This window comes from Triturus cristatus, chromosome 9, assembly GCF_964204655.1.
Source record: "Triturus cristatus chromosome 9, aTriCri1.1, whole genome shotgun sequence".
Classification (NCBI taxonomy): Eukaryota; Metazoa; Chordata; class Amphibia; order Caudata; family Salamandridae; genus Triturus; species Triturus cristatus.
In genome coordinates this window covers 134,447,490-134,463,841 of record NC_140592.1, presented here as the reverse complement: position 1 = coordinate 134,463,841, position 16,352 = coordinate 134,447,490, and the positions used below count along the sequence as shown (strand labels likewise).

Below are 16,352 nucleotides of genomic sequence, written 5' to 3'. Positions count from 1 at the left end.
CCTGGGAATGCAACTGCCATGGAAAACTGGAAGGAGAAACCCCTAATTTCTAAAGGGACTAAGTACTCTGCCCCAAGTTGATCCCAAGACCAGTGGGTCTCTTCAAGGGCCAGTGCCACTGCCCCCCTTACACTCCCTAAGGACCAGTTGGGGCAAAAGATCTTGGCTCTTGATGGCTAGAACTCAGAATCAGGAATAAAATTTTAAAAAACAGGACTGTCCGAATCGGCCCAACAGTGCCAGAGTTATGGCTGTTTTAAGATTGGTGACTTTTGACACCCCCAGAAGATCAAACGTTTTGGGGTCCATGGCTGGGTGGAAGAATTTGCTCCGCAGTGGGCCAGTCATGCCATGTTTTATTTGGCTTCCCACAGGGGCCCCCATATCCTCCGGGGCTGACGCAATGGAGGCAAGGTGCGCTGTTGTGCCCCACCCAACAAGGAGAAAGAGGGCCTTGAACCAAATCTTTGGGCCCCGAATGGCGGTGGTCTTGATCCCACTCTGTGTTCCCAGGGTTGAGGGGAGCAGAGCAGCTTCCACAGAGAAAGCACCCTGCCCACATGGAGCGGGCAGGAGTTAATGTCAGTTGCCATCTCCGGCACCAGCAAAGATTGACACCAGCTGGCTGGGGAGCCAGAAGGGGTAAGTTGTGGTTGGCTCTCTGAGATGTTCCGATTTCTCCAGCATGTTGGGGGGCCCAGGTGGGACCAGGCACACCCCGAAAGAAATAAAAGTAAAGCGAAATCGAAATCAAAACAAAACAACAGAAGACCCGCTTTTATAATATTCACTGCTCCCTCAGAGGAGTGCACCATAAGGTTCCAGGAGAGAATCTTCTACATGTTTGTTTGCTACTTCTGGTTCCCCAGAGGACAGGGCCAAAACCAATGAACATAAGAAGTGTTTAGGGGGGCTCTAAGGGTTACAGAAACCCCCAGAAGTCAATTTTAAGAATACTGACCCTATGATTGCTGGGTCCATAAATCCATGACCAATTAAGATTTTCACCTAATTTCTTGTGCATTCCCAAGGCTGAAGCTTTTGCTCTACAGCTCGGAGTGTAGAACTCTCTAGGGGCTGTTTCTAAGGGTGCATTTTATGTGTCCTGAAAGTGTCTAAAGAGGAACTTTGGAGTTTAGCACCCTCTAGGGGATGAATCTAAGGCTGTACTTTATATGGTCTACAAGAGGTATCCTTTAGAGCCTGTGTTGATGATTGCATTGTTTATAGTCTGAAAGTATATGGACATCAAACAAACAAGTTATGTTCCTTTTAAAATGTTTTATTGAATTAATAATGCTGACAGTGATTACGAAGATTGATATGCTTTATTGACATTAATAAATGCATTTATCCATGGTTATTATTGATCATTGCATTTACTCACAAAACAATGGTGTTTTTAACGTGTGGGGCCTGATTCTTAAAGGCAAACTTAGACGTTTAGTCTAAACTTAGACCAAACCATTAAGTTTATGACTTTGGGAAGTCACAAAGGGCATTCCATTAATGAGTACTATCTTTATGCCCACACTCAGGGTGGAGATCCGGCCTGGGTGTTTACATAAAGATAGTACTCGTAAATGCCCTTTGTGAATTCCCAAAATCGTAAACTTAGACGATTGGTCTGAATTTAGACCAAAGTCTATGCTAACCTTTGTTAATCAGGCCCCTGGTTTGTTGTTCTGGTAATATGGTGACTGCCTGATAAAGCCAATAGTCCTATTTTATCTAAATTGATAAACTCCTATGGTGTGATTTGCTATCTGGCAAAAGTGTGTGGGTTACTATGATTTTAAAAATCATGACCCTTTAGAAGTCACATGTGAATTCACTGTCAGCTAGCATATTTTCAATCTGTTAATTTGTATATTTGTAAATTAATATGTAGAATTTTGTTCTGTGTGTGTGATAAATGTACTTTTCTTTTTCTGAAAAAATGCATTGACTGGACAATCATTTATTGAGTGTTACTATTGTATGCCAACTCGTGGTGATTACTAGCCCAAACCACCTCCCCTGAGTAGGCTTTGGTCTGCTCTCCTCCACCAACCTGAGAGAGTCAAGCACTACAATGGGGTGCTTGGTTCCCAGAGAGGAGAAATTGTGGAATGATGACTTGCACAGGCCTTACATCCTGCACAACTAATAACCCAATTTCCTACATGGTTGCATCAGAATGCCCATGCACCATCCATGGAATACTCACTTGATGCAAAGTTACCCAAAGCAAGGCACAGCTCAACTTTGCATTACTTTGGTGAACTTTCGAATGCAAAACCAAATTTGCGTTGGATAATAAATCCCACCCTACCACTTTGCGCTGAGTTTTCATCACAAAAGTGATGCTAACCTGGCGCAAAGCATGAGACAAGTCACTCAGGGCAGCAAGTAAAGTTACAGATGAGAACAGAAGAGCGCAATGCCTACTAAAATGTGGCATTGTTCTTCTCTCTTACTGCATTTTTGGTTGCTATGCGCCAATGCAGGCACCCTTGGTTCATGGTGCCATAACTTAGGGTTTACAGTTCAAAGCAAATCAGGATTTGCACTGGAGTGTAAATCCCAATACAACACTTTGGGCCTCATTTCGAGTAAGGCGGCCCTGGTACGCCTTACTCGTGGTGGTGGTCCAACCATCTCCATCCCGGTGAGTTTACCTGCTCTGTAAGGACTGTGGTGGTCAGACCGCCACAGAACCACCACCAGGGTCTCACAGGTGTGCAGATTGGAGGCCAAATTCAACCAAACTTTCCACCAAGCATTTAGTGGCGGGCTCACTCCATGAAATACTTGGAGGAAAGGTTGTGAAAGGGGCCCCCAACAGGCATCTGGTGGGTGCCCCACAAGCCTGGTGGTCCTCTTGGCAGAAGCAAACTCGTAATAAGACCCTTTGTGTTGGGTTTGCATCAGTATCTAATATGTATGAAAAAATAAGTGCCTGGGCCCTTGTCAAGAAGCCACAGCAGCTTGCACCACCCATTGCAGCCAATGACAGTACCAACACAACTTCTAATTATCCCATTCCTGCAAGTTTGGCAATTCAAACTATTTCAGGCCCCAGAACTATAAGAATGGCTTGGAAGTCAGGTGTTAGTCCTTTATAATTTATATTGAATTATTAAACAGATGTTGGTGTGCTCTTCTCTAAATTAAACAAACAGCACCACCATGTGACAGACTATCATGAGTGTTGGTGCTGACAAGTAAGTGCTGGTGCCTTGCACCAGAAACCACTGGCTCGACCTGACAGCTTAAATTCAGCTGTTATCCAAACTTGCAACGGGAATTGGATTATTGCACACGAGATACAGAAGTACAATGATATTATGCATGTTAATAGTAACTTATTCCATTAAATGGCAGTCACAAATAAACCATGTTATCTAATTTTGTTCCACAGGGCTTTTATCAGGAGGTGGCAAATCCTATCTTGATGGAAATTCAGCTACAATATCCAGAAGACAGCATCTCACACCTAACAGAAAATAATTTCAGTCAACTCTTTGAAGGATCAGAAATTGTTGTAGCTGGAAAAATTGATAATAATGACATTAATCTTTTCAAAGCAGAAATCAAAGCTCAAACAGTAAGTTCCGTGATAGTTTACCTAAATGTAAGTTTCGGAATGTTTCTTTGACTCAGATGTCATAGTTGTATTGTCCGTCCTCAGAATTGTTATGGCCATTTTCAGGCTTAAACATAGTCCATTTCCCATTCCCATCCACAAACGAAATACTTTTAATAATTATTCTGATTTTATTATATTTAAAAGTGATTTTTGAATGGTAATTTATATTGATTTCAGTAGGTTTGTTGTTAGCTTTCATTCACTGGTGTCAGAGGGTCTTACTGCTAGAGCTTTTATGTCCTTGCTTTTTTGAGGGTATGTCTTCATCTTTTATCATGTTTATATAATATAATCACTAATGTTGTCTGGAGCCCGAGCAAATAAATAAGATTGATGTAACCTGTCTGGAGTTTCTCTATGTATGTGAGCTCTATCAACTCAAAACATGTGTCCAAGTCTACTGTATATGACCTGTGAGATTTGCCACCCAGGGGGAGATTTTCAAACCTTTTGCGCTGGTTTAGCGTCACAAAAGTGATGCTAACCAGCGCAAAATGTTTTTTTTGATACTTACTTTCCAGTGTGAACGTGTTGTCATGGAAAGCACCCTCAAAGTAATGGAAAGCACTGCTTTGCCTTACTTAGCACAGAGGGTGCGTTACATGGATGGTACATAGGCGTTCCCATGCAACCACCCATGCCATTTGATGCAAAGCCATATTTACAAATATTTGTAGACATGGTTTTGCACCAAAAGTTAACGCCCCTTCAAAGGAGGTGCTAAGTGGAGAAATGTTTTCATTTCTCTGTGCTTTTCTGACTTTGCATGAGTGCTGCACTGAGCAACATGCACACAAAGTGGGAAAAGCTTTGCATTGTATCTAGGCATGGTATCTTGGGTACCCTTCCTGTGCAAAGCCAATGCTAGACTCACACACGCACCTTAGCACTGTGGCACTATGGTGTCTTCGTGGTGCACAGCAGCTGTAATCAGCGCCACCGGTACGGAAAGGGGAGGAGAGAGCCATATCTCTAGAGATATGGCGCTCTCCTGCTCCCACTCTGTCGCGCAATGCAGCTCAGCCTCGCAGGGGGCTGCTCTGTGTTTTGTGCCAATTTGTACATCTCCCCCAATTTTAAGTAACAAGATCAACCCATACGTCCTTGTGAGCTGGGTGAGTACAAAAGCACAAAACAATGTTCACAAGGAACTCATTTATCTTGAACAGTACATGATCTGCAAATAGATTAGTTGCTCTGATTCAATCTTAGTCAAAATTATACTTATTCATTCATGACCCTCCATTGAGTCACTGTACAAATTATTTCGGAGTACTCGTGTATTCGCAATCCTTAAAAAAGCCCAACAAACCTTTTAATTAAAGATATACCTTACTTCAGCCGAAGTAGGGAATTTTATTCTGCAGTTACAGTCTGTACCACAGACGTTTTTCCTTAAACATAAGTCATTAGAATATTTGCATTTCGTTGCACATTCGTAGTGGTACAGACTGTAACTGCAGAATAAAATTACCTACTTCGGCTATAATTTGTACTGTGACTCAATGGAGGGTGATGAATGAATAAGTATAATTTTGACTAAGATTGAATCAGAGCAACTAATCTAGTTGCAGATCATGTACTGTTCAAGATAAATGAGTTCCTTGTGAACATTGTTCTGCTATGGTTTGTTTATGTACAGGAAGGAATCCCTTCCTGTACATAAACAAACATTAAAAAAAATGCCGTTTTGTAACTTACATGTGTGCTGCATGTGTGCTGTACATAAACAAACCTCCCTGCTCAGAGACACCCTTGCACTCTGGTGCCTGCGTTGGCGTTAAGTCATGAGACTTAGCGCCGTCGCAGGGGGAAACGCCAGGCTGCACCACATTCTCGTGAATATGCCTCTTAGTGTCTTGGGGGAAATTCAATATGAAACCCCTAAATTAACCTTGTTTTTTTTGCTTCCCCTCCTTGCTAGGTTTTATTGGAGGAAGGTATTCAAAACCCACCACTTTTGTAGGTTATCAGCCATTTACAACTGGCATCAGTGAATGGCATGGTTCAGTGACATTCTTCTGCACTGCCAACAAAGGCCCTTATGCTTATTAAAGTTACATTCATGAGATTGAAGCATCAAGAAATGCATTGATTAACTGCCTTGCTATTTTTTATGCTCAATGCTTTTTCCCCCCAGCAAACCCAACAGAGAGCATGCACACATCATTTTTGTCAGTGACACCAATTCACTTTGACCCTGTCAACAAGTATTCCATGGTTCCTACAATTGACTGGACAGCCTCAACAGTACACATTAGAAACGACCTCAGGCACCATCATTCACACAGCATGTCTCCAAATTATACAGCTGTCTGGGCATTTGCCACTTCAGCAGCACATTTGTAACAGCAAAACATTGAGGCCGTAAAAATCACGAGTACCTGCTTTCTTGAATTAAAATATCTTCATAGCATACTTCCTTTTACTGAAACACTTCTGACATCGACCACACTGTAAACCCATGTTCTTACAATATAATGCCATGTATATGAAAAAGTCACTCTGTTTTCCACTCCCCTTCACTCCCCTTTCTGCTGAACACAGCTGTATATGATATATTAGGATCATCCCTCTTCCCAGATTGGTCGGATTCTGAGCCAGCACATTTTAAAAATTGATAATAATCAAATGATCCTTGCACGCGAGGCATCTGCAAAAAATGGCCTTGCGCGCTTTGATCCATTTGATCCTGTGTAAGATCAATGGAGAGTCACTTAATTATATGCCACAGTAGCCTCATGCAGGGATTGGGGAGAGAAGAGATGAAGTCATGAGTTGCCTATAACATTTTGAAATGCCCTTAAATTTGGGCAGTCACAAATCCTCTCTTGCCCATTCTGAAAATGGTTGTATATGTCAGAGATTGAGGTAACTCCCTTTAGAAGGAGAGAAAGAAATAAAACACTCCTCAACTTCATAATGGTGTGGGGCAAGGGTTGTCTCTACACTGAAAATGTTTTCCATTGGAGGGAAACAAGTGAAATAATAAAATCTACAACTGCACAACGGAATTCTTTCTCCCCACTTCAGAATTGTACTGTTGGTTAAAACCTTGTGCACAAAAAACGTCGAATGGTGCAGAACACTGCTGGAAGTTTTGTGAATTGCCAACAGCTGTAAATGTACACGTGTGGACAGATGTATGTGTGAGGGTGTTCTGCTAGAGCTTATCTTTGTAGCCTGGTGGACAATGTTAAAACGGTGAGGATTAAAGCAATATAATGATGCCAGCAACACCTGGTGGAGGGAGTCCACCAAGATAAGTAGAAGACAGAAATTATACAACCACAAACTTCCTTTGAAGTAACTCTAATGTTTGTGTTTCGATTTTGACAGCACGCCAGTGACCTGGTTTACAAAGTGGAAGAAAATATTGCAGAAAAAGAGGACGTTTTGAAGCAAAACCACTATGTTTTTGGCAACTTCATTGAAAGGCTTTGGGCTTATCTGACCATTCAGCAACTGCTCGAAAAGATGTAAGACCACACTGTGTTTCGGCTACCTTTGTGCATTTACTGAATGTTATGTATCACTGACAATTGTATGTGTGTGTGCCTAGATTATGCTATAAATCCTTTATAATATATGAGAAAAGCTTTGACATTTTAGACACCATGAAACACAAAGAGTTAAATGCACTAAAAAATCTCTGAACTCGTGGATAGTTTGGCTTCAAAATTCATACCTTGGTGGGAAAAGATAGAAATCATCAAGAATAATATAACCCCTATAGTCAGGTAACTATTACGCATAATACCGTTATCACTTTCCAATTACTTTTTAACCAGAAACACATTTCTTTGGTGAAATAATGCCCAAGGATAGTTTTTAAAATACTAATACTTCCTAAATCACTGGTTTACAAAACTAGGACTTCCTAAATGTCTGGTAGGAGTTGAATTACCAATCCTTAGGAACTCAACATCATTTTTATTCAACCAAGGAGCCAGATAGTTTGGAGAATACAAAACTCACTGTCCTATTTGGATGTCAACAGGGTTTGCCTTATTGAAGAACTTCAACCCAATATCATATTTGTCCATGAACAAAATGACTCCAACGCCCCTAAAATGTATCTTTGAAACACTAAAAAAGACACTCTTGAATGGTTAGGTTATGCTTTCCAGAGGATCCTCTTCTATAAATATCTTTGCACTGGCAAATACCTACAATCATTTGCCAATCTACACGAGTGTTATCACCTACAAAATATGGATTTTTACAAATTCATAGTGTGGCCTTTGCATACCGGGCAGCATGGTCCACCAAGCTCAGGATGAACCTGTTGCTTAGGGCTGTCACAAACTTAATGCCCTTCCCATGACAGTGATGAGATTCAGCCTGGCAGGTAGGACAGAACCTACAAAATGCATCTTAAGTCACTCTCATTCTGTGTTGCATTTTGTTGTGGTGATGAGTTGTTGTGCTGTATTATTTTTTGTGTTGTATTTTTGTTTTGCATAGTTGCATTTTCATTTCTGAATTGTTTTTGTTATGTGGTACACTATTTTTACTTGTTTAGTTGTTCACTACTATGTTTTCTTTGTGTTGATATTTCGCTCTTGATTTCGTTATTGTTTTGTGTTCTGTTGTGGTCTATGATTACTTTAGAGCTGGTCGCAAATGCTGTTGAACTTCCAGCCATAACAATCTAGTCTAGTTAAGTTTCAGTAATACCTAATTACCACTATCCAAGGTGATGAAATACTGCTGGTATAGCTCTTCATTTAATCAGGATTTAAATACTGGAGCGTTCTAAACTTTTCGCTACAGATTGTCAAATGATATTTATTAGGTTTCCAATAACCTTTCAAAATTCCTAATGTTGGACTTTAAAACTGTGTAGCAATGAATTTCAAGATTATTGTCATTTGAACAGCTTTAGTTATGCTCATTCATGAACATTGTAAATATGCTTATTGCTCTATTTTTAAATAAGGATGACAGATAATACACGAGGAATGACACAGATATTAGAACCTATGTTTTTTAGATTTACCCTTTTGTTCTCTGTCTATTTGCTTATTGGCAAAATGTTAAGAATTGTTTATATTCTGGAATTTTAGCACGGGGAGATGTCAAGAAGAATGTGGAAGAGGAAGCCTTGCAACTTTCGCTGAAATACAGCTTTGTCACATCCCTTACGTCAATGGTGGTCACCAAACCTGAAGATCAGGAAAAACGTATGGTGGCAAACAAGCCTACAGAAGACAGTATGTATTCCTATTTACCTAAGGCAATGTGCCTTATCAGAAGAAGTAGATATCAAGCACCAGTAGACACACCTATCTAACACTGTACAGAAGTATTGTGATTTACGTATGATTTGTTGTACATAAAATGCACCTTTACAGAAGAACATTTAAATGGCGGTTCAGGGTTATTATTTTGAAATACAACAAATTCTACAAGTAGATTAAATACAAGTGCAAAACTTTCTAGCTGGAAGTATTTCTATTGAAGGTTTAGGGTCTTGACCTCCCAGTGGAATTTATGTTTTGCTTCCACAAACTTTACACTTTGATGTGCTCGAATTGGATTTATTTATAAAAGGAATTTACATACTTCACCTTTGGTGAATTGTGCAAATTGTACAAGCAAATTACTGTCTGAGGAGGGGCGTGACAGTGGCCTCCTTTTCAAAAGTGTGGTCGCTCAGTGCAATGTGTTATATTGGCCCACACTTCCATATTATGCTTAACCCAATACCAAATGCAATCTCTGGGTCTGGGGGAAAATAAAGATAAAACATGACATTGACACACCATGACTTCGGTTAATTACAATCCGCAATCCTTGCCTGGCCGAATGGATCCAGGTTTTTCATGCTGGAATGAAGCACACCCATTATGACTGGGATATTTTTACGAAGAAGGGACACTAGTGGACAGAGATATGTGTATCGACCAGTTACACCTCCAACCACTTGACAAATATAGACTAACCCAATTGCTATATTGGATAGGGGACAGAAGGGTACAATTAAAAGCCAATAGACAAGACAATGATTAAAACCTTATTTCATAATAATCATTTTAAAAGGATTTGCCTGCTGTACATGACAATACACCAATCACACACAGAACAACCCCTGTCCTATATGACAGCCTGCAGCAGGGACCTGGCTCAAGAGTTACCTGATGGCACTTGGGGAACAGAGTGGACTAAGGTGGCAGAGATTTCTATATAAGTGAAACACAGAGAAACACACATAAACTCTGCTCTAGGTAAAATCTCAAACCTGCCCATATTAGAGCAAAAAGTGGAGACTATGACCTCTGTTGGAGAGATTGTGGGGAGAGAGAGGATATGGTACACGTGGTTGACCTGTCCAAAGGTTTGCATCTTCTGGCAAGGGTTGATTCAGATAGTGATAGTGATCACGGGAGTGAATCTCCCCGCAGATTCCCATATCCTGATGGGGACCGTGGACGAGAACTTCATATATCCACTTACAACCCCATCCAGCAAACTCATAACTTACCTGTTGCTAGCTGCTTGACTAATGCTGGTGCAGTTCTAGAATCAGGCCTTTCACCCCACTACAAGTTTGGAGGGCAAAAGTGTGGTCAATCTATACATATGAGAAACTGTCAGCACTAATACATGACACCAAATATAAGTTTGAAAGAAATGTTGTCTCCTGTCTGACCTTCATGAAAATGGGTACAAAAGGGACCTATCGAGCAGACCACCTACACTCCAACATTCTAGGATGGATGGAATGCCCTAAATGTCTGAACCTGCCCTACTAGATGTTGGTGCCCAAACTACTTCCTGAGCCAGAACCAGGACATTACATAATGGTACAACCTAATGACTCCATGCAACTTAATCTCAATAATCCTTTCTTTGTTTCTCCTCACATATACCGCGCTGTAGTTATAGAGCCATATTATGAGTTTGGCGGTGCGAGATCGGGACCGCCCTGCTCCTGCACCACAAAACCCATGTACAAACCATGCAGCAGATCAGGAGCATGAAAAAAGCACTGCAATGGGAACGTCAAAGGCAGTACCTGTAAAAAACTCTTAAATTCCTTTTTCACTATTGTCTGGCTTACCTCTCCCAAAGGATAACTTTAAAGTTACCTTATTACATTTAATAAGATGCAACTTCCAAATGGAGAAAGGTAAGCAGTTCATGTTTCTTGTCTTTGGAATTGTAATGAAAAAGTCAGATTTTAAATTACAATTTAATAAATGTCACTTTAAGAAAGTTTAACAAAGAAAGAAGGGGTTCAGCCTGTATTGGGCAGCAAGGCTAGGCCTTACAAATTGCCAGTGCTGACGGTTGACACTCACACAGACCTTGAATTTTGTGAGCAAGCAAATCAATTAATGCGGCCACAATTTACTTTTTGTAATATTCAGAAAAAAATAGCAGGTCATTTATATACATCAAAATCATATACAGTAGACAAACACACATTAGAGAACAATCTGTAAATCCTTTAGCAGGATCCTGAAACCCACAAAACATTTCACAGTACATCACATGTAACAAAAAAACACAATACAATACTATTTCACCTATGTATAAACATATGGCAATGTTTGTATACTTGTTCTGAACTAATCTGTCAGAATAAGAGCTGGACCGATTCCAATCCAAACTCAGTACTTGTGATGTAGTGTGAAATGTTTGTGGGTTTCAGGTTCCTGATAAAGGATTGACATATTTTTCTCTAATGTGTGTTTGTCTACTGTGTTTGATTTTGGTGGTGGGGAAATAGAGGGGGCCATTAAGGGGCGCCCCTTGCCCCATGCAGGTAGGTATATTCAGGAGGGGACCTCCCCGCTCCCACATTGCCAAACTCGTAATGAGACCCTAAGACAGTTCTCTCCCTATGTGTACAATGAAGTGTCACTACAGACAAAACAGTAAACTGACACTGACTTTCCCTATTAGTGTACACTAATATTATGAGGCCTATCTCAGGTCAATACCATATCATGCAGAGCTGCCATTGCGCCAGTCTACCTGACCGCAGTTACCGGTCTGCGCACAACAGTAGTGTCCCACACGCAGCCCTCACACCTGTGCACATGCGTGCACCCACATGTTTATGATTCAACAGCCACATGCACCTTACCCTTGCTGCATCACAGAGGCCTTATCTTAAAAGGTGGTGGTAAACATTTGCCGTCCATTTGCTATGTGACTACCATGGGCGAGACACCTGTAGTGAGGCTCACCCACAGTAAAAAGTCTAAAACCGGGTACTGAATGGGTGGAACCCAATTGCAACAGGGCTGCATACACCCTGTAGTTAGATTAGAACCATGGCCAGGAAGACATGGCACCCGTGCACTTCAAAGACAAGCCTCTAGAAGCTTCTCCCCATTCCAAAGGCACTACTGTGTGTAAATACTGGACCTCCCACACCAACTCTTCAGTACACTTCTGGACCTGTGGATACTCTGCTAGGAAGAAGGACTGCTGTGTGGCTGAAAGCACTGCCACTTTGCTGGACTGCTGCTCTGAAGGACTGCTGCCCTGCTAGCAGTTGTCCTCCTGCCTGCGTGAGATGGACTGGACCTTCAGCGCTGAATGCAGGACCAAAGAGTTACCTCAAGGGCTAGTTGGCTAACCCCCTGATTAGAAGCCTCAGGGACATAGCAGCATTCCACCAACCTTTAACTCAGCAACTCAGCACTTCAGTACACTCCTGGACCTCTGGATACTCTACTAGGAAGACGGATGGCTGTGCTGCTAAAGGACTGCCATTCTGCTGGACTGCTGCTTTGTCGTACTCCTACTTTGCTGCGCTGGCCTGCTGCCCTCCTGCCTGGGTGAGAAGGACTGGACCTGCTTCACATGTTCCCAGAACCCAGAGAGACTCCCACAGCGAGTGAGCTGATCTCCTGATCTGGAGTCTCAGGGACATAAAAGACTTCCAACCCACCTGCTTCTGCACCTAGACTCTGCCATCTGTGAGTCCTGCCCTCCAACATTGTGCCACTCTTGTAACCTTGGAAGTAGGTCTGCAGTTGTTTTATCAAGCCCAGCTGTGGTCTCTATAGGAATTGATACAAATCTGCATTGGAATCAACACCAAGTCCGCCACTCCTCCCCACACAGCTGCTAGCTCGGAACCGATGCAAAGTGACACAAGGCCCGCCAAGCTATGCTGCACATTTCCCGGGAATTGGCTAAGAGTGACGCAAAGCCCCACAAAGCACAGCTTCATTTGAACCGAAACAGGACGATGCAAAGTCTCGATGCAGCACCTAGGTGGGTCCCTGTAGCTGGCCCGTGCTCCATCGGAACAAGTCAGAGTTAACAAAAGAGTTAGAAATAGGGAATTTTGCATCGGAATGAAGTTACGTGGATTTATCATCTGAGGGCATTGCAGATGGAACATATTATAGATCTAAAATGTAATAACGTTTTAGATTATAGTACAACACCTATATCATTAGACCGTTATAATTATATGACACATAGGAGCCTGCTATACCGGTATAAAATCCTGTCTCTAATTTCCTTATTACGGATAGCTTGTGACGTATCTAGTCACCTGTAATAATTAAATGAGATAGCTGCTCAATTGAAATAAGTTATTACAGTCAAGTTATGATATCACAGTGCCTTCTACCAGAGCCAGCAACCAAGGGTCATGGCAGGTCACAGAGCATATTTGTGGCTGCAGTTTAAACAATGTAATGAAAATAAAGACTGGCTTTTCAACAGTGGTGGCTGCTTCTTAATGAGGGCGGTAGGGGGGATGAAAATAAAATGTAAAAAATCACTTATCTGCTGGTCGGGCGCCGCCTCTCGGTTCTTCAGTCCACTCCAGAAGCAGGAAGCACACAGGCTCCCAGAATCCCCTAGCCGATATTGACGCTGCTGTCACCAGCATGAAAACAGAGTCATTATTGGTCTGAGCTCTGTTCAGCGCCCAGACAGGGACTGGGAGCCTGTGCATGTTCATCACGCAGGCTGCGCTATGCAGCAGGGTGGAGAACATGCTAAGTGAGCATGACTGTTTGGCTGGCACAAGACAGATGGCAATACCATCATGCGCACTAAAGAGAGTGCCTACCACTCCTCCCCCTGCTCTTGTGACAGCCTAGCTCCGCCTGTACCTAAACTGTAATCCTGCTTAGCCAGGACAGAAAAATAAAATGATAATAGCATTGCATCACTATCATTTTATTTTCCCTTTTTGAGCTGTTCACTGAGCAGTGGGGTGACGCTCCTCAGCCTTAGCGAAGGAGCTGCCACTGCTTTTCAGGCTTATGATCTGTTTTTCTAGAAGAAACAACAGTGATGAGCAGAAAAGAGAAATTCAACATAGTTATTTTTCCACACTAAAGATCATAACAGGAAAAATAAAATCTTCCTGTCTTTTTCTACTACAGTATGAGCCTGAATGCTTTTTCACTCTGTTTTATATTAAACGAATTCTAATGTATTTTTCCAACAAATTTCTCACTTCTATTTGATGTGTTTAATGTCACATTAGAATCCACTTTTATTCTTCATGCCTGGAGGAAACGTGATTTATTTTAAGTAATAAAATACCCATTACCATATATTAAATGGATATTGCATGTCACCTTGGAGTTCAATGACTTTATAATGGAACTTGCAATATTTTTTTTTAATGTACAGCATGTAGGTACATAATCCATATAGTATTGGATACTTCTCCCAAAGGTTCTGGCCCAGATTTACTAACTTTTGGCACAACACGAGAACTTGCTGTGGTGTTACAAATGGAGAGGGCATGAGTGTGCCATATTTACTAAATATGGTTCATTTCTTCTCTCTCTCTGTGCAGACGCACTGAGTAGTGGCTAGTGCCAATGTAGGCACCCTTGCGCCATGGTGCAAGGATGCCTGCATTGCAGGCAGGATTGTTTTTGTGCAGGATAGGACACCTTGCTGCACCAAAACAATCGTCAGAGGCATTTTCCTCTTTCTATGTGTGCTGCAGAATGCTGCACATGTAAAAATAGGAAATGACGAGGAGAAATAAACATATTTCTCGTTGTTATGCAACGGTTGGGATTGGGTACCTTTTGGACATGTTTCCAGCTTTACTATTCTTAGTATATCGGAGAATGTGTCAAAATCCATGGGTGAAAACCGTGTCTTAAAATGAACTTTTTTTTATCGATTGTTGCTTTTCTCTTTATGCTTGTGCTCAATACATTTAAAAAACAAAACATCCATACTCCACCCATCGATACACCTTCCCAACGCAGAGTAACTTAAGGCAGCGACTTGCACCACCTTGCATTACTCTAGATGTACTAAGCCACGCAGTCTACTCAAAGTGACTTATGAGTTCAGAACCTTTCTGTTGATAACTGAAACACTTTTAAAAGTACATGGACAATTAAACTGCACTTGTTTGATCTATGAGTGCAACTTCGATGTAACTGGATATATAGCAATAGAGTAAAGCTTCCATCTAGGTAAGGACTTTTTATTTTTAAGGCGTGCTGTAATGATTTATTCTTCTTTCTTTTTCAAGGTATCAACCCAAGCTCTCCAGATACGGTCATGCATTACAGTAAGTTGCCTATTATTTGGCTTTGACCTGACTCCTAAAAAGCTGCGGAATTTCAGAAAAGCTTCCATTCGATGTTCATTAATGCCTTCTGCTTTGAGCTGAGTTGCTGATAGCATACCCCAACCCAAGTGGGCATCCCTTGTTTATTGCATCATTAGTGTGCCATTTACAAAAGGGTGCTTTCGATGCCCATTGTAGGAGACCTCTATCACTTTAGTAAAATTAATAGAAAGAAGCAAAATAAAAAAAAAGAACATTAATAAAGTGGAAAGACATAAATACATAAAAAATGGGACTAAATAATGAAAAAACAATGGAATTCAAGAAGACTACTGAAATCAGTTTGCAAGGTGCAATTCTGGAAGCCGCAGTCAGCCTTTCATACATCAGAGGTCTATGAGCTTTATAACATGACACTGGGAAATAGTACCACCTATTAAATGCTACCTAGAAACTTGATAGCATCATTTTCAATCGTTCGTGACTGAGGAAGGTAATTTAAATAATTTTTGAGTATTTTGAGTGCGAAATATTATCTGTCAAATATGATCATATTCTCAAAGCCAGGAGCAGCCTTTATTGTTTACCTGTAACAATCCACATTGAATTCAAATGTCTGTGAATAGCGCACAAAAATATGCAAGTGGTAAAATACAAATATGACTAAAAAAGGATACACATTAAATTTTATATCCTTCATCAAAGTATGGAAGAGTTAAAGTCTGTCAGAGGCAGCTTTACCTGTCTTGCAAGAGCTAACCATTTTAACAACCAATAGCTGCCAATCTGTCCCTCTCTGCCATTAGTTGCAGTGAGGGTCACTCACTCGCTAGGCAACCAAATTCCATCATCCATTCAGCTATTGGCAAATTGTGAATGTCAATACTGGTGTGTGGAGCTTTTCTTCTTATATGTGAACATTTCATTGTAGTTGTATGAGTCTGAGTGGGACAAGAGTGTTTCCAGGCATGGCCACATCTCCATTCCCACACGAAAACAGGCCTTTCATGTAGCTGCTTTTGGAGGTTTAGGAGGTGAGGCTGGAGGCACCACCATGTCCCTATAGACAGGGAACTATGGAGGGCCCAGCACCACTAGTGCTGTCAGGCAGAGAGTGTAGAAATTGTCATCCAGGCTCTGCAGTACATTGCCAACCAGGATGAGCCTTTCTCACAAGCTTCACAGCTGCAA

At 41.4% G+C, this 16,352-nt stretch overlaps 1 protein-coding gene across 1 annotated transcript in view; it reads left to right on the top strand.

Annotated features, from left to right (window-relative positions):
* LOC146797518 (inter-alpha-trypsin inhibitor heavy chain H4-like) overlaps nt 1–16,352 on the top strand; it is a 548,934-nt gene that overhangs the window by 220,462 nt on the left and 312,120 nt on the right. The window contains exons 11-15 of the mRNA XM_085627617.1: nt 3,404–3,589; nt 6,971–7,110; nt 8,099–8,133; nt 8,701–8,847; nt 15,123–15,161. Coding sequence (XP_085483743.1) covers nt 3,404–3,589; nt 6,971–7,110; nt 8,099–8,133; nt 8,701–8,847; nt 15,123–15,161 — 547 coding nt within the window. The remainder of the gene's footprint in view (nt 1–3,403; nt 3,590–6,970; nt 7,111–8,098; nt 8,134–8,700; nt 8,848–15,122; nt 15,162–16,352) is intronic.